Here is an 18,887-nt window from a genome sequence, read left to right as displayed (position 1 = left end):
AGATTCTTCTAGTCCCTGGAATTCCCGTGTTTGTGGTAAGAAAGAAAAGTCGGGTGGATGGAGAATGATAACAGATTTGAGGGCCATAAACAAGGTGATTCAACCCATGGGTTCACTTCAACCTGGACTTCCTTTGCCTTCCTTGTTACCTAGGTCTTGGCATATAATTACAATTGATTTAAAAGATTGTTTTTTCACCATACCTCTGCATGAGAAGGACAGGGAAGGGCTTGCTTTCTCAATACCTACTCTGAACAGTAATTCTCCAATGAAGAGAGATCATTGGAAGGTACTTCCACAGGGAATGTTGAATAGCCCAACTTTATGCCAGTATTTTGTGCAACAACCTTTAGAAATAATTCGTAGGCAGTTTCCTCAATCTATCATATACCATTACATGGATGATATTCTGCTAGCTGATTCTGATCCTAGTGTTGTAGAAAAAAATGTTTCAGTCTTCTTCTTCCTCGGGAAAACACCAAATGGCGGATGACGCTGGTGCAGCGGGAGGGCCCGGAGGACCTGGGGGCCCAGGGTCAGGAGGGCGAGGTGGCTTCCACGGAGGATTCGGCAGCCGTCTTAGGGGCCGCAGCCTCGGGAAAGCTGAAGACAAGGAGTGGATCCCCGTCACCAAGCTGGGCTGCCTGGTTAAGGATATGAAGATCAAGTCCTTGTAGATTTATCTGTTCTCCCTGCCCATTAAGGAGTCCGAGATTATTGACTTTTTCCTGGGCGCATCCCTAAAGGATGAGGTTCTCAAGATCAGGCCAGTGCAGAAGCAGACATGGGCTGGCCAGTGAACCAGGTCCAAGGCTTTTGTCGCTATTGGGGACTACAATGGTCATGTTGGTCTTGGTGTTAAGTGCTCCAAGGAGGTAGCCACTGCTATCCGAGGGGCCATCATCTTGGCCAAGCTTTCCATTGTCTCTGTGCGGAGAGGCTACTGGGGGAACAAGATTGGCAAGCTACACACTGTTCCATGCAAGGTGACAGGCTGCTGTGGCTGTTTTGGTGTGTCTCATCCCTGCCCCCAGAGGCCCTGGCACTGTCTCAGCTCCTGTGCCCAAGAAGCTACTGATGATGGCCGGTATAGATGACTGCTACACATCAGCCAGGGGCTGTACTGCCACCCTGGGCAACTTTGCCAAGGCCACTTTTGATGCCATTTCCAAGACCTACAGCTACCTGACACCCGATCTCTGGAAAGAAACTGTGTTCACCAAGTCTCCTTATCAGGAATTCACTGATCATCTTGTGAAAACCCACACCAGAGTGTCTGTTCAGAGGACCCAGGCTCCAACTGTGGCTACCACATAAGGGTTTTTACAAGAAAAATAAAGTGGATTAATTCTGTTAAAAAAAAAAAAAAAAAGAAAAAATGTTTCAGGAAGCACAAAGAATTCTGCCATGCTGGGGATTACAGATTGCTGTGGAAAAAATACAAAGAGGAGATTCAATTACCTATTTAGGCTATAAAATAACAACAAAAAAATCGACCACAAAAGGTACAGATCCGTAGAGATCAATTGCAAACTCTTAATGACTTTCAAAAATTATTGGGAGATATTAACTGGTTAAGGCCTACAATTGGGTTAGCTACCTATGAGTTAAGTAACTTGTTTCGAACATTACAAAGGGATTCAGATTTAAACAATCCAAGGTGTCTAACCGCTGAGGCAGATAAGGAGTTAATTCTGGTGGAGCAAAAACTTCAAAAGGCATATGTGGATAGAATTGATCCTCAACTTGGTGGCATTCTGGTTATTTTGCCTTCAAAGCATTCTCCTACTGGGCTTCTTATGCAAAGGGAAGACAGGATCATAGAATGGATATTCCTGGCAAATAAAACAAAAAATTGAAAACATACATAGAGAAAATTTCTGAATTGATTGCAAAGGGAAGAATAAGGTTGCGCCAACTGTCAGGGATGGACCTGGCGGAAATTGTAGTGCCTTTTACTGATTATGTCACTATGGGTAATTAATGAAGATTGGCAAAAAGCTTGCAGTAACTATTTGAGAGACATTAACAATAGATACCCAAAAAGCAAACGTGTACAGTTTATAAAAAGAATTAATTGGATCCTTCCAAGTACTGTAAAGAGGTCACCAATCTCAGGGGCACCCACCTTCTTCACTGATGCTAATAGATCAGGTATGGCTGGTTATAAGTCTGATAAAATAACTAAGGTGATTAAAAGCCCATTTACATCAGTTCAAAAATCAGAATTATATGCAATCCTTATGGTACTGTTAGATTTTCCTGAATCTCTTAATATAATTACTGACTCTCAATATACTGAGTTGTTTTGCATATAGAAATTGCTGAATTTACTCCTGATAACATAGAATTGACTACCTTATTTATAGAACTGCAACAGGTCATCAGAAGCAGAAATTATCCCTTGTATATTACTCATATTCGATCCCATACAGGTTTACCAGGTCCACTGGCACAAGGAAATGAAGTGATTGACAAATTATTGATAGGTAATGTATTCAAAGCCTCAAAATCTCATGAAAAACATCATGTCAATGGTAAGGGGTTGAAGAAAAGAGTCTCTATCACTTGGCAACAAGCCAGAGAAATAATAAGTGTCCTACATGTTCCTTATATAGTCAAATACCATTACCTGTTGGAATTAACCCTAGAGGTAACAAAAGGAATGAAATTTGGCAGATGGATGTGTTTCATTTTGCAGAATTTGGGAAAATGAGGTGTGTGCATCATACCATTGATACATAGTCAGGTTTTCAATGGGCAACTGCCTTAAGTTCTGAAAGGGCTGACTGTGTGATTACTCATTTACTGGAAATAATGGCATTTATGGGAATACCTGCACAAATTAAGACTGACAATGCTCCTGCATATGTGTCCCTTAAGATGAAAAACTTTATGTATTATAATATAAAACGTGTTACTGGTATATCTCACAACACCACAGGGCAAGCAGTTGTGGAAAAAGCTAATCATACCTTAAAAGGGATGCTTATTAAACAAAAGGGAAGGGTAAAGACACCCAGGGACCGATTAAATAATGCTTTCTTGATGCTAAATTTTCTTAATGTTAATGATGAAGGGACATCAGCTCCGGAGAGACATTGGGTGATAGAAAAAACTGGGGAGCTGGGAAAACCAATATTCTACAAAAATTTCTCAAGTATGAAATGGAAACCTGCAATAGTTTTGAGATGGGGTCGTGGGTATGCGTATGTTTCCTCAGGGAGTGAAAAAATATGATTCCCAACCAAACTTATGAAGATTAGATCTGACCATATAGCAAGTGAATCTTAAGAGCTACCTGGTTATTACAGCTTGACATTGTTTCATACAGCTTGGAGAACTAATGCTCTCTTCTGGCCTGTTGGTGTACATGCAGGTAGAGCCCTGTCTTATTTGCAAAAAGCAGGACAAAACTGAAGACAAAGCAGGCAACCTGGGTGATTTAACCCCGAAAGCATGCCTCTGGAGCAAGGTGCCTCAGCTGATCTTCCCTTGAAAAATTATATACGTACTACCATGCCTCTACTAATGATTTCAAAAGTTTGCTTACTTTCAGAGGGGAAAAAAAAAAAACCCAGGACAACGATGAAGATCAAACTTCTGCCTCTGGAGCTCCTGCTTCCTCCAGAAATTGCATGTATATTAACAATAAAACGGCCAGCCAAAAGGATCGATCCCAAAAAGACTGAACAAAAACAGATACATCTGGCTTTTTCAGTGCTTGGCCAATGTATTATTTTTCTAGGGTGCCCAAAAAACATTTTTCTCCTAAACAACATAAAGTAATTTTGAGAACACGACGCCCCCATTCCCAGTAGGTGGGATGGGTGTTTTTGGTGGGTTACCAATGCTCATTTTTGCCTAAGGGGGTTAGTTTACAATTAATAAAAGTTTCATTTGGGTATTTCTTTCTTCTTTCTTTCTCTCTTATCTTTCTATCCCATCTAATATTAAGAAAAAGGGGGGAAGGAAGGAAGGATATAGGTTTATAGAATAAAAAGTAGATTATTGAATTTACTAGCCTCAAATAATTTGCATTGGTATTGAAATATTTCACATTGGTATTGTAGATTGATGGAAATTTACAACTGTTTTCCTTTTTCAACTTTTGCTTTATGTATTATATATGATATGTTAATGGAAATTTAAATTGTATATTGTATGTTGGTATAAACATAAGACCATTTTGTTTGACGTTTATTTAATGTATTATACATGTACAACTTATTTGAAAAGGTGAAAAATAGCTGTTATAACTTGTTCAGGATGGTTGGAAATAGAAAGTGGTAGTTGGTCACTTATAAATCTTACTAGATACTAAATTACTTAATTCTAGAATAAACTTTATTTAGAATTTTGTATATGTTTTCCAAGGAATAGGTAGATGATAGATAAACACTTCAGAGATCTACAGAAAATGGCATTTAATGATAAAGGGCTTTATGACAGAGGGATATCCGTTCCTGGGAGTGCCTCCAGTCTAATTATGTGGGCATCAAGAAATGATAGTGGCAGATATCCACTGGACTGAGGAACTTTGCTTATCTCTACGGCTGATGAGAGAATGACTGTCTGATATGATCAAGCCTGATACTGAGAAATTGGCTGCCCAGCCTGGCAGAGACCAGGTGGGCTAGTCCTTCAGCATTCCTGCTTCAGAGCAGTCTGTGGGATGCTTTGAACTGGCTGGCTGAAGGTGGGATGCACCTACAATGGAGAGAAACTTGTGACAGTCCAGAAACAGTCTGTCAGATGCCTTGGGCTGGCTGCCTGAAGTCTGGATGCCCCAACAATGGAGAAGGAACTTATCACTGTCCAGACAGTCAGCTCTCTTTCCTGTCAATACTTTTGGAAGTTGCTTGCCTGTATTTCCTTCATATTAGATAGTTTTTCCTTCTGGGGTCTCTGATGGGGTTGAAGACTAGATAGCCACAGTATTATTACAGGTTTAGTTAAAATAATCAGTAGTATAGGATAGTGTAATAATCTCTTAAAAATTACTGACTACAAATGGACTGGTCCTTATAAATGATGACTTAATGGGCAATTCTTATTTTGTTGTATATAGCTTGTTTTATTAAATAGAAAGGGGGAGGTGAAGGAGAGATAAACCTGTTTTTTAGGATCCCAAGTGTGGGATTGGAATGGTCTTGAGGGAACAGGTAAGGTTAATCCACTAGAAGACCGACCACCTGCAGGAGCTTGATTGTTGCCAGCTGAAAGATCCCATGAACAGACTCTGGGAGGAGATATGTAAATGAGCCCAGAACTGGAGGTGGGGCTTTTTGGAGACTTGGGATAGTTTTGGCTGTTCATCGCTGCACTTCAAGATGCTCCTAGAGAGAACCGCTCGAGGGAAGGCTTTGGGGCTCCGGCTCCTGCTGAGATTCTGGGTTCTGGTTACTCTAGGTTCCAGCAGAAGAGATCCTGCAGATTGTACCAGGAGAATTGTTCCTCGATACCCTTATGGTTTTGGTATTGTGTCCATTAATCCTCATTTCCTATTGTTTTGGTTAGTCTGGTTATAAGTGATGTATGCTCGGTCACTAAGTTGTTAGTAAAATATATTGGTTAAGAAAATTGAGCCTACACTCAGAACAGTCTTGGAGTGGGCTGCTAGGATGCCCTTCCTTGTCTGTGGCATGGCCCATTTTATTAAGCCTGTATACGTCTGCTACTTAAAGATGCCAGACTCGACGTCAGGTATCTGAGCAGCAGGGTGGGTGGGTAGCTCACCAGACCCAGTCTACCTACATATGGGCTTTTAGTTGATGAGTCCTGTGACTCTGGGCTCCTGAGGACAACTACAGCATCGACACACAGCTCACGTTTGACCCAAGACTAATGGGACTAAGGCATCTTGGAACTAGAGGGGCAGTGTGACCACCAGAAGACAAACTGTTCTAGTTGTGGAGGCTGCACAGAGCCTGGACAGGTCCTCTTAAGACATCATCAGGCCAGCTGCCCTGGGGCCAGGCCTGCCTGCCTCATACCCTGGGGTCAAGGTCACCAAAGGACCTTGTGAAGGAGGTCTCCACAGAATGTCTTTCAGCCCTGTGTCAGGGCGTGACTAAGGAGGAGGGCTTGAACCAGTGTTTCGTGGTCTTCTGGATGTGTGGGCATGATTCTGTTTTGCAGTCTGAGCTAAGGTTGTCCTGGGCTTCCCACCCCACTCACCCCCCACGTTAGGCCTAGTCTTCTGAAAAGAGCGTTATCCACTTCCCCATCTGCCTAGGTCCTGGTCACAGGGTAGTCAGAAGCTGGTTTGTGGTGAGCAGTTCAGGGCAGCTCAGGACAGGGCACCTTCAAAAGTGCCTCCCACAACCCAGGGCACTCCCCTTGTGCTCTGCAATGGATTCTTTTTGGAACAAAGAGAGTCTTTACGTTCATAGGGCCCAACCTACACATCTCAACTCGAGGGAGCATTTCTCCTATAAGTTGGGAAACCAAGGCACAGAGCAGCTGTGTAGGACACATGAGGATCTGTCAGCTATGTAAGCATCCAAGCTGCTACCCTTTACTGGTTGGGGACAAGTGCCAGACACCTGGAAAAGTGACCAGAACCCACCCTGGGTCAACACAGACAGCTTTAGCCTGGAGTCCACAAGTACCTTGAAACACCCCAGTCACTTGAGCTAAGAACAAGCACAGGCTCAGGACACTATGAATGACATAAGTTCAGTGTTTGCCCTGAGGACACCACCATGCTTTGGTCACTATGTGTGAGTGCAAGTGCTGCCACGGTGTTATGTCCCAGCTGTCTCATATCTCAAGCACTCCTGAATAGCGGCTGTGACAAGACACTGCCGTGAGAATCTCTGTGGCTCTATTCCCGGGAGCACACGAGCCTGGCTATCCTTGGGGAGTCAGTACTGCAGGAGGACTCTGGGAGAAATAACAGCCCAGACTGTGAGATCTTTTTACAGTGAACAGGATGCCTGCTTCTTGTCCATCCTGGGTAGGGGTGCCAGGAGGGATGGTTCAATTCCTTCAGCAGACAGTTCTCTGCCAGGGATGCACGGCTTGGACCAACATACCCATCTCCAATCTATAGCCATCCTTTACCATTGAGAGGATGGAGGGGAGCGCCACACTCCAGTTACCTGTCAGGGCTCACGGCATTCAGCCTGGCCTCTGACAGGCTGGGAGTAGTGCCTGCAGCCTATGCTGCACAGTGGCTCAGGACTGGAGTGCACAGCTTCCCTGGATGCCTGTGTAAACAGCTTTCTCTCCATAGGCACCACGGGATGGGCAACAGATCTGCTAGGTTGCAGTCCCCCAAGCTGTTCCAAGGCCGGATTGACTCAAGGATAATCTCACTGTACCCTGTCACCATTTGACTACAGTCCACCTTGGTGGCTTGAGGGGTGGTGGGAGTGGCCACACCCACCTATCTGATACTGCCAGGCAGCTGGCTCCCTTTTTCCTGATTGGAGTGGCTTACAAGAGGAAAACAGACAGGCACCGAGTTGGAAGTGGAGCAGGGCTGGGGTTTAGATGTAACTGCCCCACCTTAACCTAGAAACCTTGAGGTTATCACATATCCCCGGGTGGGGTGGGGGTGAGGACAGGGGCAGTGAGACACTAGTGGCAGAGATCAGAGGTGCTGCTCAATGTATCCAACATGGCCTCCACAGTTCAAGGAGGCACTGCCAGCCCTGGGCAGACCCCTCAGTCCTGTTCGCCAGACCCATTCAGGGCCGACCTGCGCCCACAAACAATGGACTAAGGAAGAGCTCGAGAACTTTACAGAGGCAGGAGCAGGGCAGCCACGCTGTGCCGCCCAGCGCCTCTTTTCTCTCGAGCCACTGTAAAAAAAGATGAGCAGGCAAGCTTACATACAGTGTTAATGGTACAGGTCGGCTGGGACTAGAGAATCCAACATGCTACAATCCTTCCTCTGGGCTTGTGGACCATCTCAGAGCCCCTACTCCCACTCTGCCTATGTCAGGTGAGGCCTGGCTGGCAGGCCTCCCATTCCTCAGCCATAAAATGGACCTCTCCACGGGGCTGGCAGCACTGCTGTGAGAAGTTAGGCATAAGCACAGCCCCTAGCAGCGTGCAGCCCTAGAAGCCATCAGAGTTCTCTATAGAGCAGAAGACGCTAGGGAGCTGGGGTGGCTGGGGGTAGCTGGGGTGGCTGGTGTGGTAATGCTCAAGACCCCAGGAAGAGGACTTTAGGGATGAGTAGTACAGAGGCACTGTGTCACACACAGTGTGACCATGGGGACCCACCCCTGTACCCGGACTGCCTCTCCACCCTCCCTGACAGAAGCCTGGTGAGTATACACAAATGTGGAGTGCACACTGGGAGTGAACAGGGTTGGCCTCCTTCCGACCCTCGGGACATGCCTGTCTTGCAGGCTGACTCAGGACAGAGACTCCCCAAGGCTGGTGTGTCCTGAGATCTGCCTGCCCCTGGTACATCAGAGGTTGGGAGCAAAGGCCATGTCACTAACACACCTGGGCCTCAGGCATAGAAGAATTAATTTTCCTGAGATATTGTCCATTCTAAGACAGCAGAGCTGGCAGGCAGGAGAAAGCTAGGCCACTTTGGTCCTGTGGGTCTAGCTGAAGTTTCACCCAGCCATAGCACCCCCACAGCCAACCTCAACCCAGGGGCAGTGTCGCAGTGAGCCTACTTTCTGTCCCCTGACAGACTCCGGGGCCACATGCATATATCAGTTAACGACGTGTGTGTGTGTGTGTGTGTGTGTGTGTGTGTGTGTGTGTGTGTGTGTGTGTGTGACAGCTGTGAACTAATGGGCTCCAGACCCAACAAGGATCCTCTTCAGACGCAGGAAACAGATGAGGAAGCCATGTGGCCTGCTGCTCTGGGGGCCTGACCAAGGCTGCCGTGCATCTGGACAATGTAGAGGCCTTGGGCATGATGCAGCTCCACAACCCTCCAGACCCGAAGTCGCCCAGTGGAGCTGAGGCAACGCTGGGGCACCCCTCTCCCATCATGCCCTCAAGCTTCCTTTGAATAGCTTTGGAGGCTCCAGGCTGCTTATTCTACCTTCTGTTCACAGAGCAGCTCAAGTGCTACCTCAGACCCCAGTGTGTTTATCTGCATATGGACACTGAACCCCTAAGGGAAGTGAAAAGAGACTTTAGACACGGTTCTGGTGCCAAAATACACACAGTGCTTCTGTGTGAAGAGACCCCACAGGATGACTCCCTACCCACTGAGAACACAAAAGGAGTTACCCATGAACTGGGCAGCTCTCAGTCAGCCAGCCCTGCCTACTACTGCTACCTTTGTCCTTGCAGGTCCCAGCTGAGCTCTGGAGAATGCTGCTGATCCAGGCCACCTTGCCGGCCACTCCAGAACGTGGATATCAGCCTTCCCACAACATGATGCAGCAAGCAGCTGCACCTCGGCACTCTGACACAGCACTGCGACCCTGCACTCTGTGCCTATGAACTGCAGGACCCAGGACATGACGCCTCACCTCTCTGATCGTAGGGCACCTCACTAAGAGACAGGTGACAATCCCAGTGAAACATGGGAAAGGGCTGGTCTCCTCAGCCAGGTGTGGGTCACTGTTACCTACTGACAAAGGACACATACAACTGAGTCCTCTCATTGCAGTTGATCTGTGCCAGCATATGGGGTGGCACTTTCCCTTTCTGAGATCCCTGGCAGAGCAGGTGACCACTCATTCACAGCTCAGGCTAATGATGACGGTCTCATATTGTATGAACGGTGGGATGGTGACAGCCATTAAAGGCCACCTACCTGACCCCCTGGGCAGCCAATGGGGGAGAAAAGGAGAGGGCTTTAGGGGACACGATCATCTGCAAGCTGTCCCTTACAACCTGCAAGGGCCTCAGGAGATCAGTTTATCCTGTTGCTCTGTGGTTCATGCCCACGCAGAACCACGAGAGAGCTACTTGGTGTCCTCTGATGACCCGGGCCTGTGGGTGAGCACAAGGGAAGAAGCTTCCATAGCCCATTCCCACACGTGGCCTTGAGAGGGCCTGGCACCCACTCATGTTTTAGGACAGTCTGACCTCCAGCCACAGCCCCTTCAGGGTGTGGTGAGCAATTGGCTGCTTGACTAGAAAGACACAACAGGTCAAGGTCGTGGAGTCCCTGCCCACCATATCTGTAACCTGTTGTCTCTCTTACTTCCGGTCTTCTGGGCTCTCTCCAGGACCTGTCTGGAGTCACACTGGCCAACTCACCAATCCCACCCACAATCGAGTCACAGCCAGTTAGGTCTAATGCCAGTCTGGAGATTGTGTCCACTTCTGAAAACATGGATCAAGTGCAGACACTTCATGATAGCAGCAACAGGCAGAGTTCTCCCCAGCCTGCTAGGGACTTGCACTCCCTCCTGGGACCTGGGGAAAGCAAGCGGGTGCTTAGGAGGGCCTTCATGGCCTGGGTCAGAGCCTTATTTAGCTCTGTCTGCAACTCTCTTCCACAGATCTGTGGCTACCTGACTGGCATCCTCTTACAGTGACATGGGCTCCGGACTACTGGCCAAGTCCTCACTGGATCCCACGCAAAGGCCCCGCAGAGATTCTGTGCAAGGCTGGCAGGGTAGATGAGTGATGCCCACAGACAGGTTCATCACCTTTCCTGATGAGAACATAGCCTGAGCAGCAGGGTCACCTGATGCTGGGGTGGGCAATGAGGAGGCTGCCCAGAGCTAGGTGGAAATGGACACCATGTTTCCAGACCCACAGATGTTTCAAAGAAAGTTCATGCCCATGACCAGAGCCAGGGCCTCTGCCTTCAAGGACCTGGTGATCATCCCAGCCTCCAAGGACTCTGTGCCCAATGGGGTGGGCAAGTACTCTGAAGAGAGGAGCATGCATTCCAACACTGTGTCCTTCAGAAGCCAAGGTGTCCATCTGCATAACAGACACCCCCTCACCCCACCCCCTGACCTGCAAAGGAATTTCACAGCCACTGCATTGCGTTCTGGAGCTCAGAAAGGAACTGCTGGGGGCGTAGAGTGTGCTTGCTGCAGCCACCGGAATTATAAACACATTGTGCATTCAGGCCTGACAAAAGCTCTGCTGTCCCCTTCTCAGGTTTGTTTTTGCTAGCAGCAAGTTCCGGCACTAAATTCCTCACTATACCTCATCACAACAGCCAAACAGGGTCCTCCGCAGACCGCCTACCTCCAGCCACATACTCTGCCACGTGACGGGCTGTGGGCGCACACTACGGTCCCTCCTGACACTCCCTGGCGTGTCCAGGTGACGCTCAACTCCACTCTTTCCCTAGAACTGACCAGAACCTCTGCCCAAGCCCTTGTCTACCAGGATCCCAGAGATGCAACTGGCCTCCTGAGGGCATTTGGAAAGGTGCTGGATGAAACTCTCTGGAGCTCTCTAGAGACTCCTAGTGGGTGAAAAGCAAAGGCCTCAGGCCACTTTGCTGCTGGACTCCAGGTGGGCAGTTCATATACCTGTGGAAAATCCTGCCAGACCAAGCCCACCCCTTGAAGCACCAACGGGGCCATGATCCAGGATTTCCATCACCTCAAGCACAGTAGCAAATGTGCCAGTCACACATAAACAATGTACAGAGAACCTCTGCCACAGGGAGGATGTGGAGCTCTTGCAGACAATGCCCTCTCTGCAGGAGGCCCCACACTTAGGCTTCCCCTAGCACCTGTGAATCTATGTTCAGCACAGTCAGAGAATGGAGCGTTAGGAAGGCGGCAGCTACTGTCCCTTGGATGGTGGTCAGCCTCCTGTACCTAGGCATTTAGAACCCTATACACAGAAAGGTGAGAAAGGGGGCAGACCCACCCAAACCCCAGCTCTAAGCTAAGCCTGCTCTCATCCACTCAGGGAATAGCTTCCCTGCTGCCTCGGCCCGGGGGCAACACCAGGAACAGGGGCTTCCTCCGCAGCTCCTGTAAGTGACCAATGCTGAGAACGGGGGACTGCTCTGCTCGCGCTCAGCCCAAGCAGTGGCCCAACCTCTCTGGGCAGCAATGGCCACCACACAGCACAGCTCTCAGGCAGGAGCTTAGTCAGCCCCTGTCCATGCTTCATTTAGACCATCACAGGGACTGAGACTGCAAAGGACAAAGCACAAACAGAGGCCCTGGGCAGGGCCTGGGCTGCAGGACCTCCACTTCAATGTACCCCATAAAGGCTGGAATTCAAAACCCAGACATTGTGTTCCTACCTCCCACACAGGGACTACTTAATAAATCACATACACTATTACTGTGGAATATTACAGTTATGAAAGATAGGTGGACAAAGATACAGGGAGACAGACAGACCTGAGTGTGAGTGTGAGTGTGTGTGTGTGTGTGTGTGTGTGTATTACGGCTTTCAGACAACTGGCAGAGCAGAGCATATGCTGTCAGATTACAGAGAGAACATTTCTTGTGTGTATATGCCTACCTACCCCTGCCCTCCTACCATCAGCCTCAGAAGGCAGCCAGGGAAAGAGACTCAGAGATCCAGATACACCCCGAAGCTCATACAGTGGGTGGCCAAAGCCCAGGCAGTATAAAACCGACCCTCCTCATGCCAGGAGGGGCCTGAGTGGCAGGGTGCCAGGAGACTCACTTTTATACCCACTGACGCCATGTTTAAATCACAATAGTGCTCCTGTCTCCCAGGCCTGAGCCCTAGGCTCCCTCCTTACTGGCTATCAGGCCACTGGGCCCTCATCTGAAGACAGACACTGTGAGGGCTTGCTACCCTGCTCCTGAAGTGACCCCACCTCTGAAAGCACTCACACATGTCACTGAAGCCAAATCCGCATTGCCTGCCAGTCCCTGGACACACAGACATGACAATTAACAAGAAAATCACTGCTGAGAAACACCAAGAAACTTATGGACAGTGGCCAGGTGTGAGAACCCCACAGCCATCTCAGAATGGTGAGACACATCAGGCCCCAGAGAGCACCTCAACACGTAGGACATCTTGGCCAAAAAGCAGGGGAGGGGCATTGTAGTGGGCAAGGCCCAGCCAGACAGAGCTTTGACACAACTTCCTGCATAGATGGACAGACACTTGGGCCCCCAGAGGCGTCACAGACTCTTCCCCACCAGCTAGGGACAGGGTTTTGCATATATTCTCTGAAGTTCAGTCTCCTCTACCACTCAACTTTCCTGGAGCCAATCAATGTCCCAGGTGAGGCAGTCAAGGACCACCAGGCACACTCCTCACCACACTGGACACTTAGCAGGTGTCTGTCACACGTTGAGTCACTCACCGGTCTCCATTTCCTTCCATATCTGGATGAAGCCCAGCAGGATGATGAGGGCCAGGGCCAGCAGCTTGGAGGCAGTGAAGGCATCCTGCACGCCGGTAGCAGCCTTCACACTGTAGCAGTTCACTGCCGTGAGCAGCACTGTGGGGAGGGACAGAGAGAGTGAAGCAATGAGTCCCCACAGGGCAGGCAGGGGTCCAGTCTAGGGCTGGAGCACAGAGGAGGTAAGGTGCTCCTGGCTAGGATCCCAGAGGCAAAGCTCTGCCTGCCTGTGGGCTGACTTTTGGGGACTTGTTTTGATAAGCTAGTTGGTTCTTTGTGGCCAGGGTCAAAGGTTAGGAACTCCAACTCTTCAAAGAGCCCGATCTCAAGTGCCCTGGATAGCCTGCAGTGAAATCTTTTGTTCTTTCTTTTCAGTTTTTATAGATGGGGGTGGCGGGAGGGGGGTCTCATCGTGTAGCCCAGGCTGGCCCAAGATGTTCTTGCCCAAGCTGCCTGAGTGCTGGGATAACAAGCCTGTTAAGACAGCTCTTTCTACTAATTTTTAAAATTTTTACCTGAGCCTTTTGAGTCAGGGTCTCACACATCTACACATGTGCAGGGTCTCACACATCCATACATTGCAGGGTCTCACACATCCATACATTGCAGGGTCTCACCCATCTATACATGTGCAGGGTCTCACCCATCTATACATGTGCAGGGTCTCACACATCTACCTACACATGGCCCCCCAATTCCCCCATCAGTAAGCTATCAAGAAAACATAGGTGAGTTTTGCTCCAGTTACTCAGCAGTTCCTGGAGGAGAGTGGCACTCTGATCTTTAGGTCCACAAGCAGACCCAGGACTAACTTTACGTCTCTACAGCAGCACTACAACAGGCTAGCTGTAGGTGCAGGTAGGTGTGTGTGCATGCGCCCATGCTTTCTGAGTATTTAAGGGCGCACAGCAAATGGTGACAAACACTACAATAAACTTGCTGATTGGAGTGCATTCAGGCCTCAACAGGCCACAGCCTCTGTGTGTGTTGGGGGTAGCGGAGTAGCGGCATGGAGCTGCCAGTAACAGACTCCAAGGCTCTCCATCTCAATCAGGTCCAGCAGGTGCAGTCAAAAACAAAAAACAAAACAAAACAAAACAAAAAAACATGAATCCCTGGGCTTAGGGGAGTTGCCAGCTCAATAGGCCTAACAACTCAGGATGACACTATACAGCACTTTAGGGAGCTGCTCCCCTCAGCAGGTGCATCCTCTGCAACCTCTACCTTAGGTACCTGTGTACACAATCAACCCCATCCTGTTGTGGACCACAAGTCTTGGGGGCTCACAGCTCAAGGGAGAGGCGGGAGCTGGCTCAGGCCATCTCTGTGGCCCTCAGCCTTCCCACACAGCCCAGACTGACAAGGTCCAAGGCAACCCAGTAAAGACCCTTCCACTCCCGCAGCCTGAGCAGCTGGCACAAGCAGAGGCATAGGCTGAAGGCAGGCCCTCACTGGCCACGAGCAGCTGCTGCACCAAAAGGTCCCAGCAATGACACATGCTGGCCAGCCCCAAGGTCAGGGTGACTCAGTGCGGATCAGGTTGCACACACCAGGCTCCCGAGAACTGGGATGGGAAACCCTACTAATTCTTTACATAGCAGCAAATCCTGGCAAAGGGGAAGTGTGGGAACAGCCGTACACACTGTACCCAGAAACATATCCGGTGAGGACTCATCTGGTGGCTGGTGCTCAGCGATCAGGCTCCCAGCCTCTCTGGAGCAGACAGATGTGATGCGGCTAGCTAGCCACTGGGAAAGCAACAGCTCAGAACACTGCTAAAGGACAGCGGCTGTTGGGTGTGACTCCTCTAGCTGGGCCGGGGCCATGGAGGAACAAAGCTATCTAGGGGCATATCTGACCCTGGCTGCAGGTAGAACGGGCAAGGCCTGGGGCAGGGGCACTATTGTTTTTGTTTCAAAACAGGGTCTTTCTGTGTAGCCTTGGCTGTCCTAGACTCACTTTGGAGACCAGGCTGGCTTAGAACTCACAGCGATCTGCCTGCCTCTGCCTCCCGAGTGCTGGGATTAAAGGCGTGCGCCACCACACCCGGCTGGACACTATTCTTGAGGCAGCTTCCCACAGCTGTGTCCAGTCATGCTGGCTGGGGTCTATGCTCCCTGAGCCTTGTGGCACCCCATACTACCCCAGATGTGAGTGAGGAGGGTGGCGACAATGAGTGGCACCTCAACCTCCAGGACTTCCCAGGGGAACAGACAGAGCTTTCTGTCAAAAGCTCACTCCAGTGGAGATTGTGGCAAGGCGATAAAAGGGAGCCTGGAGAGCTCCCTATAGACACCAGCAAGACAGAGCCCTTCCTCAGGAGTCTAATGAACCTCTGAGCAGCCTGTGCCCCTATGCCAGCAGAACAGACTCCTGGATGTAGTGACCCAGGCTACCCCAGGACCCTGGCACCTGCTACACTGCGCAGAGGCATGGCTGGGTGCTTCCAGCCTACTCCTGCCTCAGTTTCTCTAGCTGTGGCATACAGGAATGACTATATGGATTGCAAAGGGTAAATGCGAGGAAATATGCAGAGGCCAGGTGTGTGCCACACAGAAGACAATGCTGTCGGGTGCTCGCCCTCATCTGTGTCTCAGGGCCTGGGACTGTGGTCACTATGGAGGCACTGGCCACCATTTCTGAACAGAGAACGTGGGCGTGCTATGGATTACCCCGTAGTCTATATACCATCTCCGACACCAAAAGGGGGCAGGGGGGACCTAGAAATGTTTAAATGCCTAATTTCCTAACTGCCCTGGTCACAGGTTCTGTGCACTACACATGTCTGAGTGTAATCTGCTCAGTATGCATGCACTCTCATGTCTGGCTGGGAAAGACGATTTCAACGCTAATTACAGAGCCCTTGGCAGCACTGAGCTCATGGACCCAGACACTGGGGCCACTGGCGCATTAGCATGTCACAGCCTCTGCCTCAGCTCAGCCAGGGCAGCAGCAGCGCCCAGAAACTCCAACACAGGCCTGTGTAGTGTACGCTAAACAAAGTTCTCCATCCGCACCCCGGCAGGACGGATCCCCATTTTACAGTGACAAGTGGAAGTTCCGAGGGCCTTTTCTCACATCAGGACCACATGCTCCTACTCTCACACCAAGTGGGAAGTATCTCAGGGCGGTCTCCAGGCACATGCTGGCTAAGAATGGCCAAACCCCTGTCCAACTCATTGGTGGAAAGTAGTGAGTTTCCTGGCACTGGAGGATCCATGCCAGGCAGTCTCTACCACTCCTGAGATGCTGAGAAGTGTTCTCTGCCACCTGTCTCTGCCACCTTAGCAGGCAGGGGTCCCAGCCTCCATCCAGCCGGGCAAAGGACAGGATGTGCAAACCTTCACTGCTTCAGACTGGTCAGCAGGCTACGTCCTTCAGACCCTCAAGCCTGGGAAGGTGACACAGGTGGCAGAGGAACAGTGAGCAGGTCACCACCCAGAGCCTGTGCTGTATTCTGGAACCTAGGCTGCTGCCCTCCTGTGTACCTCAGCAGACAGCCACAACAATCACAGCTCCAGTGTGGAGGGATCTACAGGACAGATCTGGGTGCTAAGTGGCTAGTTTTATTTCAACTCGACACAAGCTACAGTCATTTGGGTAGAGGTGTTCTTAACTGGAAAAAAAAAAAAAACCCTCCCCAGTGTTGGGATTAAAGGCGTGTGTCACCATGCCCAGCTACAACCCAACACTTTTAAGTGTAGCGCTGCAACCCTGTCACCCTCTCCTTGTGTGCATTATCAAAGCAGCCCCTAAAACAGATAACGTAGCTGCCTAAGCTCATCTGTAAAATTTGAAAGCAACATGATTTTCAGGTTGCTTCCTCCCCTCTAAATCCTGAATATTTGCTTCAAATGACTGTGTTCCCCAGTCCTGGGCGGGGGGAGGGAAATCACACAACTGTTTTAGAAAGCAGAAGCCAATTGTTCTTGACCTGTAAGTCCCGCAAGGGCTACAAGCAACAGCTGTTACCGGGCACATCTTGGGAGCCCCAAAACCCCCACACAGACTGTCTGCAGCCAAGCTCCAGTCCTGTACAGGGCTCTGTTGCTCATCCACCCCAAATAAGCAAGCAGCCTTCACTACCACACACAATTTTATTACTACTGTGTTCTTTGAGTCAGCCCGTGCACTAATTCCTGACAGGCCGGTTTGAAGAACGTAAGTGATCTTTTTTTTTTTTTTCAACTGCAATTTCCCTTTTAGCAACCAGTTAGCAATTGAAGCTGAAACAGCAAACTGGCACATCAGCCACTCCACGTAGTGCTTTGAAAGAGGCAGGGGCTATTGCTCTCACCAGGGGCAGGCTAGGTCGCTTGTATCTTATGTAATCAGGTCGGAAAGTGGGATGCCCACCGCGGGGTCAGAGACGGGACCTACGGAGGTCTCGCGAGGCCTGTCCCGAAAGTGTAGACGCTGTGAATGGGTTAAAGGAAAGCACGTGGGGGTTGGAGAGATGGCTCAGAGGTTAAGAGCACTGGCTGCTCTCTTTCAAAGGCCCTGAGTTCAATTCCCAGCAAACACATGGTGGTTCACAACCATCTATAATGAGATCTGGTGCCTTCTTCTGGTGTACATACAGGCAAAATACTGTGTATATATGATAAATAAATCTTTAAAAACAGAAAGAAAGAAAAGAAAAGAACGTGGGTTCTGGAACCTGTGACTTGAACCTGGAACTGCCGAGATGGTCCTGGGATGGACAGATGAAGGATGCTGGGATGAGCACGCGGGACGTAGAAAATGTAAGAGGCAGGCGCCTGCCCCGCCCTAGCCCGGACCACTACTACTTACGCACGCAGAGGCAGGCCACTAACTTGGTTGCCTCATCCGGCACCGCACACATGGGAAAGGTCGGCTTGAGCAGGTAGGTGGCGAAGACCAACGCAATGACGTACTGTGAGGAAGGCCGTATGATGAGCAGCTCAATCCAAAGCTTGAGGAAGGCGGGCAGCGAGCCATAGACTTCCAGCATGTAGGCGTAGTCACCGCCCGACTTAGAGATGGTGGTGCCCAGCTCGGCGTAGCAGAGTGAGCCCACGATGGAGAACACGCCGCACACAGTCCACACCACGAGCGACAGTCCGGGCGAGCCCGCTTCCTTGAGCACGCCCGTGGGCGTCACGAAGATGCCAGAGCCGATGACGGTGCCCATGATAATGGCCACACCGTTGAGCAGAGTGATGCTGCGCTGCAGGGCCACGCCTTCCTCCTTGGAGTTCACGCTGTCCGCGCGCTGCGCCTCGACCTTCTTCTTCCGCGCCTTCCGCTTCGCCGCCGCCTCAGGGCTCACCACCCGGCGCCGCTTTGCGCCCGAGCCCGCCATGCTCTTGGCGTTTCCCGCTTAGCCTGGAGGCGTGGGCGCGGCCGAGCAGTTCTTTACCCGCCAACTGGGAGATGTTTCTGCTCCTGCGCCGCCCTTTTATCGCCGGCCTTTTATCCCCGCCGTTACCCGCCCGCCTGGCACCGCCCGTCGCCGCCGCCGTTGGTCGGTCAGCGAAGGACCTGTCTACCTCTGTCCCCGCGACCCCCTCCTCCGCGGGCCCCGCCCCCGGGTCTGTTAGAGTTCTTGGAGCGTTGGGCCCAGAATGCCAAGTGATGCTGTGTATCGCGCGGTGTGTGGCGTGAGACTTAAGTG

The 18,887-nt window shown here is 50.2% G+C and overlaps 1 protein-coding gene and 1 pseudogene across 1 annotated transcript in view; one reads left to right on the top strand and one right to left on the bottom strand.

Annotated features, from left to right (window-relative positions):
- LOC127209189 (large neutral amino acids transporter small subunit 1-like) overlaps window positions 1-18,575 on the bottom strand; it is a 29,080-nt gene extending 10,505 nt beyond the window's left edge. Inside the window, exons 1-2 of the mRNA XM_051168779.1 lie at window positions 18,044-18,575; window positions 13,211-13,348 (exon numbers count right to left, since the gene is read on the bottom strand). Of these exons, the coding sequence (XP_051024736.1) occupies window positions 13,211-13,348; window positions 18,044-18,575 (670 nt within the window). The remainder of the gene's footprint in view (window positions 1-13,210; window positions 13,349-18,043) is intronic.
- On the top strand, window positions 138-1,476 carry LOC127209191 (40S ribosomal protein S2-like; annotated as a pseudogene).
- Window positions 18,576-18,887: the final 312 nt, after the last annotated feature.

The sequence above is a fragment of the Acomys russatus genome, chromosome 26, assembly GCF_903995435.1.
Source record: "Acomys russatus chromosome 26, mAcoRus1.1, whole genome shotgun sequence".
Lineage (NCBI taxonomy): Eukaryota > Metazoa > Chordata > Mammalia > Rodentia > Muridae > Acomys > Acomys russatus.
This window is presented reverse-complemented; position numbering and strand designations above follow the sequence as displayed.